Here is a 21,346-nt window from a genome sequence, read left to right on the forward strand (position 1 = left end):
TATCCAGTAAGGCAAAAAAAAAAAGCATGCAAACGAGAAATTGAATCAAGGATAGCAACAACTTTTCGAGCATCAACTTCAATGCCTTGGCCTGACACAAAATGGCCTAAGTACTCCACTTTAGTTTGGTTAAACACACATTTAGATAGTTTAGTAAAAAAAGCTTGTGCTGTACTAGCAAGTCCAACATTTGTGACAGATGTTCCAAATGTAAAGCCTAAGTGCCACTGTATATTAAAATATCATAAAAAAACCAAGATGAACTTGCATAAGAATGGCTTGAAGACATCATTCATTAAAACTTAAAAGGTAGCCGTGTATGTTTATTAAAAACAAACAGCATGACAATCCACTCATAATGGCCACGGTGGGTCCAAAATGTAGTCTTAAACCAATTGGTTAGGTGAACCATCACCTGACGATACCTAAAACGAATATCAATCTTTGAATAGAATTGAGAACCATGCAGCTTATCCAGCAACTCGTCAACCATCAGTTTAGGAAACACTTCCCTAATGGTGACAGCATCCAGAGCATGATAATCCATACAAAAATGCCAAATGCCATCTTTCTTTTGTCTTTTTGAATGACAGGATATTGATATAGCCAAAACTTTATGGGGGCATAGCTTCTAGTAAAAGAATACAATGATCATGCTTGCGTGGTAGAGGTAGACCACAAGAAGCCTGGAATACCTGCTCATATTGATGAACCAGAGAAACTAAGTCAATAGACAAATCGAAAGGAGAAACAAAGGGTGTGGTGATGTGGCACACTCTGAGTAACTCAGCAGAAAACTATCAACAATAGCTTCAATAGAAGATAATTGTCATAGCTGGTTAAGTTGAGCGGGTTGTGGCAAATTCAGGTGATACCCTTGGAGAATCACATAAAAAGCATTCAACACAAATTTCAAAGTTGCTATGTGATAGTTGGTGATATGGTCACCCAAGGTACCAAGTCATGCAGATTCGATGATCATATCTGATCCTGCGATTACAAGGATATCGGTGTGAACGAGAATAGAGTACCCTTACTTAGTGAGAGGAATGTCATGAACCATTCCATCCCTTGTCATTTTGAAACAGTAGCCAATTTACATAACAGAAGAAGGCTTTATAGGTAATTTGAAATGATGAACAATCTGAGGATGGATGAAGTAATCAGATGCACCATTATCGAGTTAGATCTAAACCTAAGTTCCATTAATAATACCAATAAAATGTATGGTAGAATGACTCTCAGCTCCATTAAATGTTTGTAAAGAAATGTGGTAGAGAGTAGCTATATTAGCAACGACTGAAATGTCCTCCTTTGACTCGAGGGTGGTCTCCTCAATTAACAAGGCATCTAAAGAATCCGACTCTGAAATAAGCATTAAGAGTTGCTTATGGGGACACTTATGATTCCATGAGACTATGAGAACTTTTCATCGTAATTATAATAGAGGCCTTTCTCTCGATGTAACTACATCTTGGCTAGTGATATTCGACGAATTAAAATATCGTAGTTTAGAAGAAGGAGTGGGCAATAATGGGAGCTAAGAAACCTTCAGACCAGTAACAGAGCCAACAAATGATAAACCAGTGCCACTTGCAATAGAAGGTGAGGACGTTAAAGACCCTGTGGGTTCACCCACCCTTAGTCGTGAAGCAAGCAATGATGTGTAAGATTTGTTGGATAAAAGATAAGCTAAGGTGGTTGCTTGCAACAACATAAGGGGCTCTCGAGCAAGTACCTCACGTTAGAGATTAGACTTCAAACCATTGATGAAACAGTGTAACAGGGCAGCGTCATCTAAACCATCAACACAATTAGCCATGTAACAAATTCATGATAACAAGAGTTAAAAGACTTAACTTGAGTAAGCTTAAACAACTTCACACGAAGGCACTCAAAATGAGAAAGACTGTAATGATCCTTGATCGCCCGAGCTAAATCAACCCGTGTGGGAATTTGATTAGATTTCTCCAACATTTGAAACTAGGGAACAATAGTACCATCAAAATGAACAAAAGCAACTAACAAATGATGCTCACTAAGGGTGTCGTAATATTAAAAAATTGCTCGGCATGAAAAAGCCAATTGAGAGGGTTAAAGCCATCAAACTGTGAGAAGTCTAGCTTAACTTGACAAAGTTGGAATGGCTGTGGTGGAGGTTGCAGAGGCAATAGAGGCACTAGCTATAAAGAAAATGGATTAAATGGAGGACACTATAAGAGCTGATTGAAACAATGAGCAAATTAAAGGACTCCAGCTACAAAATAAAAGCGTGCATGGTCGACTCAACATGCTCTAGATGATAATCCGTCAATGCTACCTGATCATGAAAAAGAGCATCCCGTTCATCAAGATGTTCTTGAAGGCGTTTAATAGCAGGACCCTGCTCTTGCAAGCATATGCCTTTAGCCATGGAAGAAAACAACAAAAGCACCAATTGACATGACTTACAATCGAAACGAGGAATGAAAATTATGCACAGGTATTATTATGATCAAATTATCACTGATAAGCAGTTACTATAGAAATCAAGTATAGAGAACCAAGATAACAGAGATTATAATGTAAAGAATAATCGAAAGGAGAGAGAATAATGGGAGGAGAATCTACATCAGATTTTGCTCCCTCACTTTCCATGTGCTTCTTCGAACTCATTCACTTTGCCACATTGGACCTTGTGCTGTTATTGGGCTCTAGACAATAGGCCCAGCTTCCCCACTTGTCCTAGCATCAGAAGTAGGCTTCACAACCATGACAGAGGGCATCGCCGAGGAGGAGTGGAGGGGGGAAGAACATGCATGAGCTGAGATGAGAGAGTGCTCAAATGTGATGAAGTAGAAAGAGTGTTCAAAGGTGATGAAGGAGAGAGAGGGAATGGAGGAGAGAGATTGCTAAGACTAGGACCAGAGCAAAACAGAGCAGTGACAATGGAGACTCTCACTCCTTCCCGTAATTGTTATGACAATGAAGGTAATATTTGTTGTTTTCCAACTTGTTAACCTTCATTATGGGGATTCTATTTTCTCTTGAGGGGGTAAAAATGTATGTGACGAGAACCTGCGGTCTAACTAGGCCAGTTCTAGCTTTGCTTCATCTGCTCAACAGATGCATGTTGAAGAAAACCAAACCAAATGACAATGACTCAACCTTCTTAGTCAAGAAATACAAACCCAATTTTTTTTTTTTTAGGCCAGTTCTAGCTTTGCTTCATCTGCTCAACAGATGCATGTTGAAGAAAACCAAACCAAATGACAATGACTCAACCTTCTTAGTCAAGAAATACAAACCCAATTTTTTTTTTTTAGGCCAGTTCTAGCTTTGCTTCATCTGCTCAACAGATGCATGTTGAAGAAAACCAAACCAAATGACAATGACTCAACCTTCTTAGGCAAGAAATACAAACCCAATTTTTTTTTTAGGCCAGTTCTAGCTTTGCTTCATCTGCTCAACAGATGCATGTTGAAGAAAACCAAACCACATGACAATGACTCAACCTTCTTAGGCAAGAAATACAAACCCAATTTTGATAGATAACAGATCAGCCAGTTTCAGATTGAACTTGCCGGGACTCTTTAATTGTGGGTCCCGACTTCGTGTGTTCTAGTGATCTTGGTCACGCAAATACATACGGAAGTCAGAAGTCGCCCCTTGAATATATGAACAGTACATACCGAGTATGTTAGGCCTATTATGATTATCATAACATGTGCACGGCTTAACGATAATGTATACGGCACATGCCTAAGAAAGCAACAATACTTGAGTTGACCCACAGTTTTCATTGGAATGGATCAGATCGACTTATTAAGTTTAATTAACAAGCCAGTACGCAACGCAAGCAACAACTAGCTAGGTTGTGTGAACAAGGTCAGCACGACAATGACATACCAAACACTGGCTCATTACGCCTGAATTAGGCACCCTTAAAATCTACCACTCAATAATTACTTCCTATATAAACTCTCAATCAATCAATGCAAGAAGCCAAGAAACCTCTCATTTTGAGTTAATATGATATTATAAAGAATAGCAGCGTATCATAGAGTCCCTTGATCATTTTGTTTATTTTTCTTTCATTGATCATGATTTTCTGTTTTGCCAACACTCGAATCTATTATATTTACTTTTTGTTAGAAAATGTTTTTATTCTTTTCTCTAAGGTTTGCTGCTCCACTAATTTTTCTTTTCGTTTCCTTTTTTACTTGTTATAATCCAAGCATTTAAATGATATCTTTAAAATTAAGTTATTAATTAGGTTATGACTTTCAAATGTTGGGCATGGTTTGTTAAAAAATAAATTAGGTTATTAAATTATTAAACTGGTAAAAAAACCTTATGCAAGATTTATTGGTTCAGTAATGATTAAATTGATCGATGATAATTAAATATACATATTTTATTTTTTATTAAAAATCTAATAAAACAGATTATAAGAAATAAATATTAGGGGCTTTTGTAGATATAGCTTATATTAAGGACTAAACCAATTAAATAACCCAATATTTATTATATTTTGTATTATAATCAATTTATTATATTTGTCAATAATATATCGTTATATATTAATGATAAATTTTTTGTATATCAATATGAATCGACCATACTCTCAAATTTTTAAAAATTTGATCCATCTTTTTTGGACATGAGATTTTTTTTTGGCCAGTAGACCAATTTATCCTAAATATTAATCAATTTTAAATCATTGAACAAGTATGCCAATATTATAGAACAAGTAATCTTTCAGTATAAAATATTATACTACATGAAATATTTATATCATATATTTATATAAAGTTATGTATCATATTTTTTTTTTTATTTACAAATATTCTTTTATTGATGACAATCTTATCAACATCAGGTAATAAATCGACATTAGGTAATAAATGTAGACACCTCTCACAGTTAAAATTCAAATCTTAATTTGGTTATGTTATCATGAATGAGTCTATTCCATTACACCCAACTTTCATTGATATTCATGCGTCATATTGTTAGCAAGACGGAAGCCACAACATTGCTGCCCAGCTGATATGGATCCTCCCTGAGAGCTGGGTCCAAAGATCGGATGCGTATATGATTTTACTCTCCATTTCATGTATTGATATTCCAAATCCTCCGTCCAAGAGCTGAGAATACATTCCCTCACATCAATCCAACATGTATATTCTTTGATTTTGTTCATTGAACATTTTATTTAGCTGCTGAAGTTTTTCTCTATTCTAAGACTTAATCATGACTGTCTTTTTTGGGTAAAGGCTTTAAGTCTGCCCTTGAACATCACGGCAGGCTAAAACTACCCTATAATTTAGTGCAAGGCTTCCAATGCAAGTAAAAATCTCGATGACATAGGAAACTATCATATCATAGAATTTCTGCTTTTGCTGAGACCACAACAATCCACTGAGTGAATGAACCCTGGCTTTCACAATCACAAAAACGAGCATCAAGTGCAAAAGGACTTTTCTTTTTTATTAGATGCAGGGAATAAAGGAATTATTCTTAGTCTAAGATAAGATGGCTCAGTGTCTCATCTCATGCTTATGAAGGACGTACGTTTTCTGAAACTCCGATAGTTAGATGGGTTCTCTCTATCAGGAGGCTTTCTCTGTTCATCACTTCATAGCCTAGGGGCAACGCGTGGACGGTCCCATTCTGTGACAATGTGGTTGCGAGTGATCTCCTTGAGGGAACGGCAACCGCTTAACGCCATGGTGAGTTCAAACTCGTCACGCAGCATCTCAAGTACTTTTCTCACCCCAGCCTCACCATCAGCAGCCAGTGAGAATACCACTGGTCTTCCAATCTGCACAAATTTCAGTCTCAAGGTTAAGTCATGCATCCCAGGAATTGGCCTCTGATCTGTGTCAAAGTGGTAAAACTGGTTAAATGCTATGATAGTTGCTTTCTTGTGCTTACAAATACTCCAGATGCTCCGAGAGCCAATGCTTTAAATACATCTGTCCCGCGGCGGATTCCACCATCTATGAAAACAGGAACTCTACCTTGTGCAGCCTTGACAACCTATATAATTAATTCATCCAAAACCATGATAAAATCCATGTCTTCATTTAACAGCTGAACAACATACATGACTATTATGAACAAATCTCAAATGAAGTGATTGGGAGCTAACATCAAGAGGGAAGAGGAGTTATAGATTGAAACAGAACCTTCAAATAATTAACATGACAGCTACTTAGTGAGATTAAACAAAGAATAGGGAATAATTCAGTTGTACAACCAATAATTATAACATTGGAGACCTGAATTTGACGGTCAATTAGAGTTCTATTTCTACGTAATTTATAAAACACACAATATGATTGGGATACAGCACATGTTCGCAACTGAAGAAAATCTTACCTCTTCCAAAGCCACAATTGTTGCAGGGACATAGTCAAGTTGGCGAGCTCCATGATTGGATACAATGATTCCAGCAGCTCCAACTTCCACAGCTGTCCTTGCTACATTATTAGCATGAAAAAATGAGGGTTAATTGCAAGATTTTAGAAAATAATTTCAATCAAGATCATCAAATGGACATGACCACAAGTTGGTTTGTATCAGATGCTTACCATCTTCTGCTGTTAGCACCCCTTTTACTAGAATTGGCAATGACGTAATTGTTTGGAGCCACTTGACATCCTATAACAAGCAATGTAGGTTTTCTAGAGTATTAAATCCACAGTTCATGTCACAGAATTTCAATTGCGTGGGAGATCAGTATCACCTTCCAGTTGAGAGACCGGTCAACTTGACCAGCAGCATAAGACGCTAAACCAGAGTCATCGGTCTGCAAGGTAAACCCAACAAAGTAAAACAAAATAGCAATACTAATTCCCAACAAAAATAGCAATACTAAAAAATCATTTTTGGAAAAGTTTTTATCAGATTTTTTAAAAATCTCTCAACAGTTGCTCACCTTATCTAGCTTCCCAAGATCTAATCCCTTAAAGTTCTTCAATATCAGATGCGGTGGCAACGTAAATCTATAGCAAAATTCATCAAACAATCTCACTATTTACGTCTTCAATCAACAAGATTTTTCAAATTACCCATGACAACCTTCGCAAATCTTTGTTTAAGCTTTATCTCATCAAAATTTTGCAAGTGTATGCTGACCTATTCTTAATATCAGCCTCCCTGCGACCAAGAATTGGAGTATCCACAGTCAGGGCAATCGCCTTGAAACCAGCCCTTTCAGCTCTTTTTACAAGCTGTGCAACCACATTTCTGTCTTTAAGCACCTTATCAATGAACATAACAGCAAATGATTAGGCCATAACAGATTGAGAATTTTAGATGATCATAATTCATGCATTAAGTGTTTACGTCAGCACTGCATAGCAGTATGCAGGAATTCACACCTAATATTTATTTATATATCAAAGCATTAATAAAAATTAAACATATGAAAGAAAAGGCTAAAGCAAAAAGAAGATGAGGGATATTCTCATGTACTCACATAGAGTTGGAAAAACCGAATGCCAGGTCCAGTTGAAGCAACCTCCTCAACACTGGAAGTAGCCCACGATGATAGTGTCTGAAAACAAATAATGAAAATCAATCAACTGGCAAGAGAATGATCAAGGCAGAATGCACACATACTAGTCCCTTATTGAATTCGTATTGAAGCCGACAAAAAAAGGAAACTATAAGAAATATGGTATGCTTAGCAATAAACTAAAATAAAGACTAAAGATAGTGGAAACTAAACCATGATAGTTCCAGCAGCCGATGCTGCTCTAGCTGTTGCGTATTCTCCTGCATGAAAGTTGCATCATTTGTTTTAGTCTAATTTTTTTCCTTAACAGCAGTAATAAGAATATACTTGAAAAGGTAATGAAGGCTCAGAAACTTCTCGGTTAACAAATTCTCCAAAGCAGCTGTTTGGCTTTAAAGTATTTTGTGCTGAAATAACAAGAGTCTCATAATGTAAGGTAAAGCATTTAAGGCTTCAAATATGTCTGAATGCCCCTTCAACTCTTCCTATTTGGCTTGAAAACGCTAGACTGCCTTAGATAATCTCAAAGCCATCAGCAGCCATTTTGGAATGAATCCAGCCTGCCCCATTTGGTTAAGGGAAAAGAAAGGAATTCTCTTTCTTTTGTGCAAAAACTTAAGATATGACACTTGAGCCAGGGTGGGCCGAGGTGTGGCCATAGGTTTAAAACTTCCTAATGTATTAGAAAAGAAAAGAATATATAGTACTTATTGTTATCATCATTTAATGACAACAATTAATTTTTCTCATAAATGTAATACAGGCTGATTCCTTTGAGCACATACCTTCAGGGTGAGCCATCTTCTGCATGGCTGTAGGAGCAATCATAATAGGCATGGATATTTTGAAGCCCAATACTGTTGTCGTCAAGTCTATCTTGCTCACATCAACAAGAATACGTGGTCGAAAGCTGTTTTAAGCGAATGAAATATATTTTCAGAAACGGCTAAAGGTCTAAAGAAAAGAATTTTTGTTGGGGGAGAAAGGGAGCTTATAAGCAGCAATCTAATAATTTAGACATGGTAGTTTGTCATAACTCAGTTTCGTTCACTTCTTTCCATGGTAATTAAAGGATAACAGCACTTAGCTTAAAGGGGGGGGGGGGGGGCGAGTTTTATAGGGGGAGAAAAGGTGAATTACAGAATTCTTGAGAATGCAAATCGATTCTCTCTGAGAGTCCATTGGTCCTCTGCCCCTGATGCGTAGTAATCGTAAATCATCTTTGGCAATTTCTCCTTTGCAATTGCCTCATACTCAGTCACATTAGTTATCTCGTCCGTCCTCATATTTGATATTTAACCTGTCCGCTGGATCTTGCAGGGCTGAAAATACAGGGTCAAAGAACATGAAAATATGTCAAATAAATCTCTGCATTGAAAGCTAAAAGCTAACACAGAGCAGCTAGATGATATACAAGAACTACAAAAACGAGTACAGAAGAAAGTGAAATTCAATCATTTCAGAACATACTGTCGAACGTGCCAGCTAGTGTTATCCAATCCAATCCTGTGAAAAGCAGTAATGGGCAATATCATATCCAAAGCCAAAATAGAACAATAGGAACTTTTGCCAGAGTGTTTTCATTGCATATCAGGTGCAAGATTCATCAGTCCCCTCCTCAAGAAAAGCAGGGTCTTTCCCATTTTTCATGCCAAATCTCGCTTTCTTAAATCTTTTTTAGCCTTTTTCTGCTACTGATAAGTACATGAACACGATCAATCTGTAAAGTTGTTATACATGACAAATTCTGAAATCGCCCACTCAAGGTCTAGCGAAACCCAAGATTAAATAGAAAAACAATCTACGATATTGAAATTTCAAGATTTTCGAATTTCAAACATCAAATGGCCCAAGTTCATAATGAGAAAAAAACCGAAAACAAAAACAAAAGCAAAAGCAAAAAGCCAAAAAAACAAAAACTTGATCAATGGATTAGGGGGAAAAGGGGACCGCTAATCACGACTAAAACTCGATAATCATGATCATTTCAATATAATATGATAACATGCTATGAAAGTACCAAGCAACAGAAAATTGAAAATGAAGAACTTAATACCCGAGGAAAGAACACCCCTTCAATTTGCGCTGCTTCGGAATGAGACGGCGCTGGACGGGAGCAGCAGACAGCTGAGAAAGAAGTTGAATGTGAATGACAAGCAATCACAGGGAAATATAGTAGTGTAGAGACATTCACCCAAAAAATAAATAAACAAAGGACAGTAGAGACAAAAGGGGAGAGAATCAGAATTCAGAAGAGAGGGACAAGGGATACCAATATGGGCCGGAGTTTGAAGATGAGCGTTAGTGACGACTATCATTGAAATCTGTTTGATGGAATGTGGAACAATTGGATGGACTAAGGAGAGCGTTTGGCTGTTTCTGAATGGTAATGTCTGGGGAAGGCAAAATTTTCTGGATTAGACCCAATCCAGCATGGTCATGTTGGGATGCTTACCAAGTCAATTACGTGTCCAGGCTAATGTCCAGGGCCGGAGATGTTTCAATGTTCAATGGATGGTACCATGAACTACGAACCAGTAACTCTCCCAACTGATTCTTTTATTGGATAATGTAATTCATTAATATGATTTACTTTTTCCTAATGGTGTTTATGTGTGTTGACTTTATATTTCTATTGATGATGATCCTCAACATGCGCGCCCGCCACACACACACACACGCATATATCTTTTAGATGCGTTGTATTTTGTTGAATTTTGATGTTTTGTATTTAAAAATAAATGCACGCAAGAACGCGAAAGGAATTTGAGAGCGTGATATGATGATTAATAACTGATAAAAATATATTATTTTATTTTATTTTCCCCATTTAAGTTGATCTCTCAACTGTAAATGATTTAATCCTATAAGTTTTTTATTCATTTCTTAATCTTAGAAATAAATTAAAAAGTAAATAATTTTGTCGCTAAAAACCGAGTTTGGATTCTCTCCCTAATTTTGTTTGGCGGAAGGATGGTTTTCTCCTCCACTATTGGAGTTGATTAGCACAATTGGCATATGCTTCGTACGATTTACGATTACTGTGTCACTCTTCATCCCAATTCTCGGGGGAGATACTTGTTAAAAAACCGCATGCTCCATTTCTTTTTGTTTCTCTCCCATAATTTTCCCTCTCTTTTATTTGGTTTTTTTTTTTTAAAGAATGAGGCTTGCGAATTTCATATTTACAGCTACAACGTGGGCATATTGCTTACAAGGTTGAAGATTCTCTGCCTCTTCCTCAACACCGAAAGTCCAAGTTGACATCTTCTAATTTACACGCAGGATGAAAAGATGGCGCACGCTTGCTCCTTCATGTCAGACTTAGTGCGTTCAATTAGAGCCATCAATTAAAACTGAATCCATAAGACCGGTCTTTTTAAATCCAAAAAGATTAAGGATTAAGCTACTACTTTAGTCATTAATAAGGTAAATTGAATTTAAAAAGGTCAATCCTTTTAAACTTAAAAATAAAAAGGCTAACCCTTTTAAGCCCTAATATATTTTTTTAAAAAAATAACATTAAAAAATAAACAAAAAGTAAACATCACATTATTCGAGCTCAACACTCACTCTCTAATTCAAACAGTAGATACACACATTATTATTTATTTACTTTGAATATTTTTGCATTCTTTAAATACCTTAAAATTATGATTTTGATTTATTATTTATTGCAAATAATGATGATGAAAATGGAACATATAAAAAGTTTAATATATTTTCCATTGATGAGGATTCACAAGGAGATCAAATCATACTGATGTTGATGATGATGAAAATCATCAAAATTTAGCTGACAATGCTACTAATGTGTAATTGATGTTGGAGTTAATTTTGGGATCTTATTTTTTTTATTAGACTTAAAATTTTTATGGTGTGAATTGATTTTATTTTATTTTTCTAGACTTAATATGATGTGTAATAACTTTATTAAAATTTTAAATATATTTTTTTAAATTTTTAAATTACAAAATTAAAAAAATAATTAGAGCCAAGGCCTTGAAGGCTGACCCTTCAGCCCTGAGGGTCAGGGTCGGGCTGTTAATAATAGAGCTCTAAGGTATAATCAGGCTTAAAAGGGTCAACTCGTTTAAGCCCTAGCCCTTGAAGGGCCGGCTCTTTAGGTCGAGCCAATCCTAATTGACACCTCTACTTGCAATGCAACCTTTACTTCTTGCAAATTGGTTTTTTTTTCTCATTTTTTTCTCTTTCTTTACACTATTTATCTCAATTACTCTCTCCGTTTAAAAATATAAGACATTTTTAATTGAATTTTACCTCCTAATAAATTAGTTACCTATTTTCAAACTAACCTTATCTTTTTATATTTACTCCTCTTAAACACCCTACAGTAAATATAAAGTCATTATCAATTAAATAACTTTTGAAAAAAAGGTAATGATTACACCTCGAAAGACTAAAAATACCTTACATTTTTTAACATTCAATTCCTCAAAAAATACCTTATATTTTTAAATGGAGAAAGTATTAGATTAAATTTTAAAAGGTTAGGATTTAATATCCCATAAAATTAATATTAAAATATAAAATTATGAAAAATAAATAAATAAATTTAAAATATAAAAAATATAAAAATTTTAATCTAAATTACAATTTAAGATTTATGATTGTAATACAATATAAAAAATATTTTTATAAAATATTAAAACTTAATAATTTAAAATTTTTTGATTCAATGGTTGGTATCGAAAGAAGAAAGGAAATGGAAAGAAAAGAATTGAAGAGAAGCCAACTGCTGCTCGCCATTTCACTCACCAACATGACCTTAGAGTCGAGACTACATTTTTCATAAGGAGATTTACAATACAAAAATTACTGAAATTTTATATTTTCTTGATCCTAATTTTGCAAATGACTTTTTTCCATGCATGTTTCCAAGTCGAAAATAAGGAGTTACTGTATCAAATTGAGCAAATCTAGGACTAAGCTTAAAGCCAAAGTGAATAGGATGACTTCTAGATGCAGACGTGATGAACTTGAGCTAAAGTTGCTATATCAAGATGGCTTGATTCCAGCATCAGCCAAAGGTTTGCCACTTCTATCTCTTCTGTTCAGACAAGCAAGGATTTCCATCTGCAAAGAGGGCTTCTTCTTCTTTGGCTTATACATTATGCAGAGTCCACTGTTTCCTCTCACGTCTAGCCTCGTGCCAAGTCTTCCAATGAACTCGTCCGAAAACTGCAAAACCCCACTCAGATTCAGCTGATCTAAGTTTGGGAGTGATCCTAAATTTGGCAGCACAGGTTCAATCAGACTATTGTTGCTCATGGAGAGACCTGTTAGGTTCTTCAAGGAAGAGAGACAATCGGGTAAGGGGCCAGTCAATCCACATCTTGAGATGCTAATTGATTTGAGATTCTTAAGGTTACCAATGAACAAGGGCAGCCCTGCTTTTATGGGGTTCTTATCAATGAGGAAGTATTCTAAAAGCTCCAAACATGATAGGGTTTCAAGAATAGGCCCACTAATAAAGTTATGACTCAGATCAAGTGAGACTAATCTCTTGAGCCTTCCCAGAGTTGGTAGTACTTTTCCGGTGGGTTTGTTGGAACTCAAATCCATTTTTGTGAGAAATTGAAGTTCCCCAAGGGACTCAGGAAGATTGATAAATAATAATTTTACATATTTTTAACTTTTTAATTTATATTTTTAAATATTTATTTAAGATTAATTGAGTTTAATTAGATATTATTTGATTTTATGAGTCAATATTTAGTTTTAAAATTTTAACTATCTAAATTTATGATTTTAATATATAAATAATATTCTTAATATTTATACACAATTGCTATTTAATTTTATTTTATTTCTGCAGTTTTTCTAAATTTAATTTGAAAAATGTCAATAAAGATTATTTTGGATAAGAAGAATATGGGCATGTTTGGAGATCAAATTAAGAATTAAATCTTTAAAATTTTGTTTAAATTTATTTTGAGTTATTTAGTGTAGTTTTCAATTAGAATTATTTAAAATAGTTTTATTATTTTATTAAATTATTAGGTTTAGTTTATTTATGGAAGAGAAGCAGACGCACAGCACGAATTTTTTTTTTTTTTTGTTGGATTGAAGAAGGGACACATCACTTATATATGAATAGAAAAGGCAGAGATGGGAGAGGCAAGACGACTCGGACGAAAAAAGGAGAAACGGCGATGACGGGACATTCATGCGGGAGCCATCGCTCTTCCTCTTTTTTGGTTCAATAAATTTTGATGGCTTCTCCTATTAGGTGTTATTTAATTTTTAATTTTATAAATAATTAATTTTTTTAGAGTGATCAATCACAAACTATAATATTAAATTTTAATTAAAGTTTTTAATATTTAAAGAAAATTTTATTTTAACTTTATCCTAATTTACTCTTTTTCTTTTTACTTCTGAATTTTATTTAATTAACAAAACCCAAGATTAAATAGAAAAACAATCTACGATATTGAAATTTCAAGATTTTCGAATTTCAAACATCAAATGGCCCCAGTTCATAATGACAAAAAAACCAAAAGCAAAAGCAAAAGCAAAAGGCCAAAAAAACAAAAACTTGATCAATGGATTAGGGGGGAAAAGGGGACCGCTAATGACGACTAAAACTCGATAACCATGATCATTTCAATATAATATGATAACATGCTATGAAAGTACCAAGCAACAGAAAATTGAAAATGAAGAACTTAATACCCGAGGAAAGAACACCCCTTCAATTTGCGCTGCTTCGGAATGAGACGGCGCTGGACGGGAGCAGCAGACAGCTGAGAAAGAAGTTGAATGTGAATGACAAGCAATCACGGGGAAATATAGTAGTGTAGAGACATTCACCCAAAAAATAAATAAACAAAGGACAGTAGAGACAAAAGGGGAGAGAATCAGAATTCAGAAGAGAGGGACAAGGGATACCAATATGGGCCGGAGTTTGAAGATGAGCGTTAGTGACGACTATTATTGAAATCTGTTTGACGGAATGTGGAACAATTGCATGGACTAAGGAGAGCGTTTGGCTGTTTCTGAATGGTAGTGCCTGGGGAAGGCAATATTTTCTGGATTATACCCAATCCAACATGGTCACGTTGGGATGCTTACCAAGTCAACTACGCGTCCAGGCTAATGTCCAGGGCCGGAGATGTTTCAATGTTCAAAGGATGGTACGAACCAGTAACTCTCCCAACTGATTCTTTTATTGGATAATGTAATTCATTAATATGATTTACTTTTTCCTAATGGTGTTTATGTGTGTTGACTTTATATTTCTATTGATGATGATCCTCAACATGCGCGCCCGCCACACACACACACACACGCATATATCTCTTAGATGCGTTGTATTTTGTTGAATTTTGATGTTTTGTATTTAAAAATAAATGCACGTAAGAACACGAAAGGAATTTGAGAGCGTGATACGATGATTAATAACTGATAAAAATATTTTTATTTTATTTTATTTTATTTTATTTTCACCATTTAAGTTGATCTCTCAATTTTAAATGATTTAATCCTATGAGTTTTTTATTCATTTCTTAATCTTAGAAATAAATTAAAAAGTAAATAATTTTGTCGCTAAAAACCGAGTTTGGATTCTCTCCCTAATTTTGTTTGGCGGAAGGATGGTTTTCTCCTCCACTATTGGACTTGATTAGCACAATTGGCATATGCATCGTACAATTTACGATTACTGTGTCACTCTTCATCCCAATTCTGGGGGAAGATACTTGTTAAAAAACCCCCATGCTCCATTTCTTTTTGTTTCTCTCCCATAATTTTCCCTCTCTTTTATTATTATTATTATTATTATTTTTTCAGGAACGAGGCTTGCGAATTTCATATTTACAGCTACAACGTGGGTATATTGCTTACAAGATTGAAGATTCTCTGCCTGTCCCTCAACACCGAAAGTCCAAGTTGCCATCTTCTAATTTACACGCAGGATGAAAAGATGGCGCACCCTTGCTCCTTCACGTCAGACTCAGCACATTCAATTAGAGCCATCAGTTAGAGCCAAGCTCATAAGATCAATACTTTTAAACTTGAAAAAATTAAAGATCGGACTGCTACTTTGATTATTAAAAAGATAAATTGGGTTTAAAAGAGCCTGAAAATAAAAAGACCGGCCCTTTTAAACCCTAATATATTTTTTAAAAAATTTAAAAAATAAACAAAAAATAGACAGCACATCACTCAAGCTCAGCACTCACTCTCTAATTCAAACAGTAGACACAAACATTATTATTTGCTTACTTTGAATATTTTTGCATTCTTTAAATACCTTGAAATTATGATTTTGGTTTATTATTTACTGCAAATAATGATGATGAAGAAGGAAGATATAAAAAGCTTAACATATTTTCTATTGATGAGGATTCACAAGGAGAAGGATCAAATCATATTGATGTTGATGATGATAAAAACCATTAAAATTTAGCTGATAATGCTACTAATATATAATTGATGTCGGAGTTGATTTTGGGATATTATTTTTTTTGTCAAACTTAAAATTTTTGTTATGTGAATTGATTTTATTTTATTTTTCTGGACTTAATATGATGTGTAATAACTTTGTTAAGATTTTAAATATATTTTTTTAAATTTTTAAATTACAAAATTAAAAAAATAATTAGGGCCAAGGCCTTGAAAGTTGGCCCTTCAACCCTGAGGGCTAGGATCGGGCTGCTAAAAATAAAGCCCTGAGGTATAATCAAGCTTAAAAGAGCCAGCTCATTTAAGCCCTGACCCTTGAAGGGCCAGCCCTTCAAGGTCAAGTCAGCCCTAATTGACACTTCTACCTGCAATGCAACCCTTACTTTCTTGCAAATTGATTTTTTTCCCTCATTTTTTCTCTTTCTTTACACTATTTATCTCAATTACTCTCTCTATTTAAAAATATAAGATATTTTTAACTGAATTTTACCTTCCAATAAAGTAGTTACCTATTGTGAAACCGTATTTTATCCAGGCATTTTCTAAATTTAACACAAACAAAAATAAGTAACCAAAAAAATAAAAATATATAAAATTGCAAAAATAAAATTTAATCCTTTTAGGATTATATTTTCAAAACAAAAAAAAATTAATTTAATTGATAGGGCTTAATTTTATCTTTTTTTATTAGGATTTTATTTCTTTTAGTTCATTAAAATAATAAAAAAATCTTGTTTAAATTTTTAAAATCTCTCCTAAATTATCTCAATCATCCAAAATATTGGGAGTTAACTTTTGAGAACAAACTTTTCCCTCTTTAAATCTTAGTTTTCATTAAATATATATATATATATACATCTATGTGTGTGTGTTTAAAAAAAAATTAAAAAAAAAAGGAAAAGGCTTATCACAAGCCTTATGCGGTTCACATACACTCACTTTCAACACAGCAAAAAAAAAGACAACCGCACGACCACATAGCTAAAAAAGAAATGTAGAAGAACACCAAAGGCAGACTTAGGAAAGATTAGATGTGAAAAATGCTCAGTCATGCAGAGAAAAGTGGAGAAACACAGCACACACACACGCGCGCAAAGAAAAGTAGTCAGAGACGCATGCAGAAAAAGAAACACATGCACGTACGAAGAAGCAAAGAAAAGCAAAAGCTGGACACGCACGTGAGTAAGAGAAACTGGGGTTCAAAAATGGAGAAAAGGAGAAAGGAATAGAGAAGACGTGCACGGCAAAAGGAGGAGCCCGAGCTTCAACAATAAAGGGATCTCTCACACAGAGTCTGGAGGAGGATACGGAGAAGAAACACTGGAGACGAGAAAAGTCAAAGAGGAGATAGAAAAATGAAAAGAAAATAGAGGCAAGAGAGAAGGAGAAAAGAGCACGAGAAGCCTGGATAGAGACTGAGAGAAGGCACCGAGAGATGAGTTTTTCTGAAAAAAAAAAGAGAAAGAAGGAGGGAGAAACAAAGATGGAGAGACAGAGAGAAGAGAACGTCTAGAAAAGAAGGAACACCGGAGACAGAAAAATGAAGAAAAAAACAGAGCGTAAATAGCATTCTGAATGGAGCATGAAAATGGAAAGGAAACAGATGAGAAACAGAGCATGAGATCGAGAGAGGAAAGCTTGAACAGAAACTGGGCAAAAAAAAACAGAGCAGCAAGAGACAAAAAAAGAAGGAAAATAGACACAGCATGAAGCAGAGAGAGACAGAGAGTGAAAGAGAAGGATCAGCTGGGAACAAGATCCAGTAGGAGAAAGAGACTGAGAATGAGAGGAACTGACAGCATGCACACAAGCAAGCTGAACAAGAGAGAGAGAGAGAGATTAAAAGCTGGAGGAGAATACAAAGGAAAAATAGAGATTGGAAACTAGAACCGAGAGAGTGAGAAAAAAATGCACAAACAGTAGCATGCATGCACACGTGAGTTTTTGGACTGAACAAGATCATCATTTTCTTCTTCCCTTAATCACATGAGTTCTGGATGTTTTACAAGCAAAAAAAAAAACAACCAGAAACATGTTCAAAGCTTGAGGTTGAGGCGATGAAAGTGTTGCCTTGAGAGGAAGAAGAATGCAAACACAAGCTATTCAGGTAATATTTAAATCATATCATCTCCCTTAATCTGGATTCATTGATGAACATATATATATATATATATATATATTGATAGATATTATGAATATGGATTGATTCAGATATATGTTTAGGCATTAAAAAAATTTTAAAAATTAAATATTTTTATGTTGAATTTAAAACATACTTGAGAGGTGTCTGACGAAAAAAAAAGAGAAAGAGAGAGAGAGAGAGCCTGTGAAAATATTATTGATAATTTATAAGGTTGATTGTGGTTTGGAGCCTTGTCTTTTGTGGCTATGATCTTGCTAAAAGTTTATGCCAAATATAAATTTTTTAGAATGTATCTCCAAGTCAAAAGAATAGTGAACTGTTAAAATAGTTTATTTCTCTATTTTTTCCATTGCCTTTATTGCATGAATCGTTTAGCCAACCATAATATTATGCACCGACTACAAATGTAAATATTTTGGTTATCTATTTTTCGTGTGAGATTTTAAAAATCTCCGTAGGCATTTAGAATGATTTCATACCGTGTAAATCAATAAGATTTTGCAGGTATGAAGATCAATTTTATAGGTATTTTTATGGGTTTCAAAAGTTCATTATTAAAATTAATTCTCTCTTTATAATAAATATTTAAATCTCATGTGAGATTTTAAAAATCTTTGTAGAGACTTAAATTAATCACTATCATGTAGGATAATAAATCCTCACAGATATCGTGATTAACAATTTATATAGTAAATAAATAAACAAATTTTGTAAATAAAATAATAAACATTTTTATATATAATATTAATTAATTAAATTAATAAATTTAAATTATAATCACATTTTTTAATTAAATCTTTTAGTCACTTTTGAAACTCCGTAGACCTTAGGAATAATCATACTACTGCATGAGTCAATGAGGCTTTGCAAGCATAACGATTAAGATTTCTATATTTAAAAATATGCATTGTATAATTATGCACTAAAATATATTCAAAGTGAATATTATTTAATCATTTTATCATGTGAGACCTTATATCTCTGCAGATATTCAAGATAATCTCGTATCGTGTAAATCAATAAGGTTTCGCAGATATGCGAGTAAAACTTATATGTTAATATGGGTTCAAAGGGCCCATCATTAAATTTAACCCTCTTTTTATAACCCAAACTAATAATTTATTTAAGTCTCATGTGAGATTTTAAAAATTTTTATAGAGATTTAAATTAATAACTCTCCTTTTATAATTCAAATTATAAATTTATTTAAGTTTCATGTGAGATTTCAAGAATCTTTGTAGAAACTTAACTTAATCATATTATCGTGTGGGATAATAAGTCCTTGCAGATATAGTGATTCTCAGTCTCTATAGTAAATAAATGATTTTTATAAATAATCATATAACGCACAATTTAAGAAAATTAATTAACTAAATTAATGTATTTAAATTGTAACTACATTTTTTAATTATATCTTTTAGTCATGTGAGATTTTTGAATCTCTGTAGGCTTCTAAGATCATCGTATTATCGTATGAGTCAATAAGACTCTGTAGATATAACGATTAAGTTTTTTATATATATACATATATATTATATAATTAATTAAATTAAATCAATTAATTAAATTTAATTTCTTTATCGTGTGAGATTTTGAAATCTCTGCATATATTTAGGATAATCATATTACCGTATAAGCTAATAAGGCTTTACAGGTATGATGATTAAAATTCTTTAAAAACATGTACATATATGTTTAAATAAATTATTATTAGCATTTAAAAATAAATAAATTAAATTACTAAATTTTTTTATCGTGTGAGATTTTGAAATCTCCGCAGATATTTAAAACAACTGCATTACCGTATGAACTAATAAAGCTCTCTAGGTATAGTAGTTAAAATTCTCAATTATAAAACATAAAGAAAAATCATTTTAAACCCTTTTCTTTCTTTATTCTAAAAATTCAAAAATTGAAAAAATGATAGAAATTAAATCATTTTTTGCAATTTAAGACACACATATCAAAATTTCATAAATTATTTTATTTGCAAAATGGTAAATTATTTTTAATTAGTTTCTCTTCAAAAAAATATTTTCACCAACAAACTCATAAGCTCGAACTCCGTGGATTTTGATCCCCATCACAAGGTACGTTGGCCTCAGAGTCAGATTCTAAGTCAAGTCCATCTTTCCTCGTAAATAAATAAATATTTTTTACCTAATTTTTATCAAACACATAAATATAAAAGGGATAATTAAAATAATTATAAAATCCTATTAATAGAGCACAACAAACTTTACGTAACCGTTCTGATGAATGGGTGTTGTGGAGTGCCTAACACCTTCCCCATGCTCAACCGACTCCCGAACCTATTTTCTGATTTCACAGATCACCCTTATCTTCCCTTTAATTGGTTTCCCGAGATTTACTTCAAAATCTTGGTGGTGACTCCTCGTTCGATTCGGTTTTCGCCGTGAAGGCCGAGACCTCCGCTCGCGCGCCGTCCGCGTCACATTTTTTTGGGTGCGACACCTATTTTCAAACTAACCTTATCTTTTCATATTTACCCTTATTAAACACCCTACAGTAAATATAAAGTCATTATTAATTGTATAACTTTTTTAAAAAAGTAATAATTATACCTCAAAAAACTAAAAATGCCTTATATTTTTTAACATTTAATTCCTCAAAAAATACTTTATATTTTTAAACAGAGGGAGTATTAGATTAAATTTTAAAAGATTAGGATTTAATGTCCCATAAAATTAATATTAAAATATAAAATTATGAAAAATAAATAAATAAATTTATAATATAATAAAATATAAAAATTTTAATCTAAATTACAATTTAAGATTTATGATTGTAATAAAATATAAAAAATATTTTTATAAAATATTAGAACTTAATCATTTAAAATTTTTTGATTCAATAGTTGATATGAAAAGAAGAAAGGAAATGGAAAGAAAAGAATTGAAGAGAAGCCAACTGCTACTTGCCATTTCACTCACCAACATGACCTTAGAGTCGAGACTACATTTTTCATAAGGAGATTTACAATACAAAAATTACTGAAATTTTATATCTTCTTGATCCTAATTTTGCAGACGACTTTTTTTCATGTAAGTTTTCAAGTCTAAAATTAGGAGTTACTGTAGCAAATTGAGCAAATCTAGGACTAAGCTTAAAGCCAAAGTGAATAGGATGACTTCTAGATGCAGACGTGATGAACTTGAGCTAAAGTTGCTATATCAAGATGGCTTGATTCCAGCATCAGCCAAAGGTTTGCCACTTCTATCTCTTCTGTTCAGACAAGCAGGGAT

The 21,346-nt window shown here is 33.5% G+C and overlaps 2 protein-coding genes and 1 long non-coding RNA gene across 6 annotated transcripts; all 3 read right to left on the bottom strand.

Moving 5' to 3' along the window:
• Positions 1 to 295: 295 nt before the first annotated feature.
• On the bottom strand, positions 296 to 3,402 carry LOC129305161 (uncharacterized). Its single transcript, XR_008591891.1, has 2 exons — positions 2,611 to 3,402; positions 296 to 2,403 (listed from the first exon to the last, which is right to left on the bottom strand). It is a non-coding gene; the product is annotated as an uncharacterized LOC129305161 (long non-coding RNA).
• Positions 3,403 to 5,326: 1,924 nt separating this feature from the next.
• On the bottom strand, positions 5,327 to 9,959 carry LOC129305157 (glycolate oxidase 1-like). Of its 4 annotated transcripts, none has more exons than XM_054945120.1 (14): positions 9,780 to 9,959; positions 9,564 to 9,634; positions 8,978 to 9,013; positions 8,648 to 8,829; positions 8,293 to 8,417; positions 7,721 to 7,767; positions 7,469 to 7,546; positions 7,126 to 7,250; positions 6,926 to 6,992; positions 6,734 to 6,796; positions 6,579 to 6,648; positions 6,367 to 6,467; positions 5,920 to 6,024; positions 5,327 to 5,806 (listed from the first exon to the last, which is right to left on the bottom strand). In XM_054945120.1, the coding sequence occupies exons 4-14, from the start codon at positions 8,791 to 8,793 to the stop codon at positions 5,621 to 5,623; spliced, it is 1,113 nt and encodes a 370-aa protein (XP_054801095.1). In that variant the 5' UTR covers positions 8,794 to 8,829; positions 8,978 to 9,013; positions 9,564 to 9,634; positions 9,780 to 9,959; the 3' UTR covers positions 5,327 to 5,620. The 4 variants fall into 4 exon arrangements, with proteins under 4 accessions (XP_054801095.1, XP_054801092.1, XP_054801093.1 ...); XM_054945117.1 differs by having other exon boundaries at positions 8,978 to 9,227; positions 9,780 to 9,958; XM_054945118.1 differs by lacking the exon at positions 8,978 to 9,013 and having other exon boundaries at positions 9,780 to 9,958.
• A 2,567-nt stretch (positions 9,960 to 12,526) lies between these two features.
• LOC129305516 (receptor like protein 29-like) lies at positions 12,527 to 13,093 on the bottom strand. The gene has a single exon (XM_054945523.1). The coding sequence runs from the start codon at positions 13,091 to 13,093 to the stop codon at positions 12,527 to 12,529; it is 567 nt and encodes a 188-aa protein (XP_054801498.1).
• Positions 13,094 to 21,346: the final 8,253 nt, after the last annotated feature.

The sequence above is a fragment of the Prosopis cineraria genome, unplaced genomic scaffold, assembly GCF_029017545.1.
Source record: "Prosopis cineraria cultivar Desert tree isolate PC_DT_omini unplaced genomic scaffold, ASM2901754v1 PC3, whole genome shotgun sequence".
Classification (NCBI taxonomy): domain Eukaryota; kingdom Viridiplantae; phylum Streptophyta; class Magnoliopsida; order Fabales; family Fabaceae; genus Prosopis; species Prosopis cineraria.

What these genes read in the sequence shown, in the direction of transcription:
- LOC129305157 (XM_054945120.1), bottom strand. Translation starts at nt 8,793, where the DNA reads ATGAGGACGGACGAGATAACTAATGTGACTGAGTATGAGGCAATTGCA. An exon ending in ACCGGTCTCTCAACTGGAAG is followed by an intron (nt 6,649 to 6,733) that starts GTGATACTGATC and finishes TGCTTGTTATAG; the next exon opens with GATGTCAAGTGGCTCCAAAC. An exon ending in CAATTGTGGCTTTGGAAGAG is followed by an intron (nt 6,025 to 6,366) that starts GTAAGATTTTCT and finishes TTAATTATATAG; the next exon opens with GTTGTCAAGGCTGCACAAGG.
- LOC129305516 (XM_054945523.1), bottom strand. Translation starts at nt 13,093, where the DNA reads ATGGATTTGAGTTCCAACAAACCCACCGGAAAAGTACTACCAACTCTG.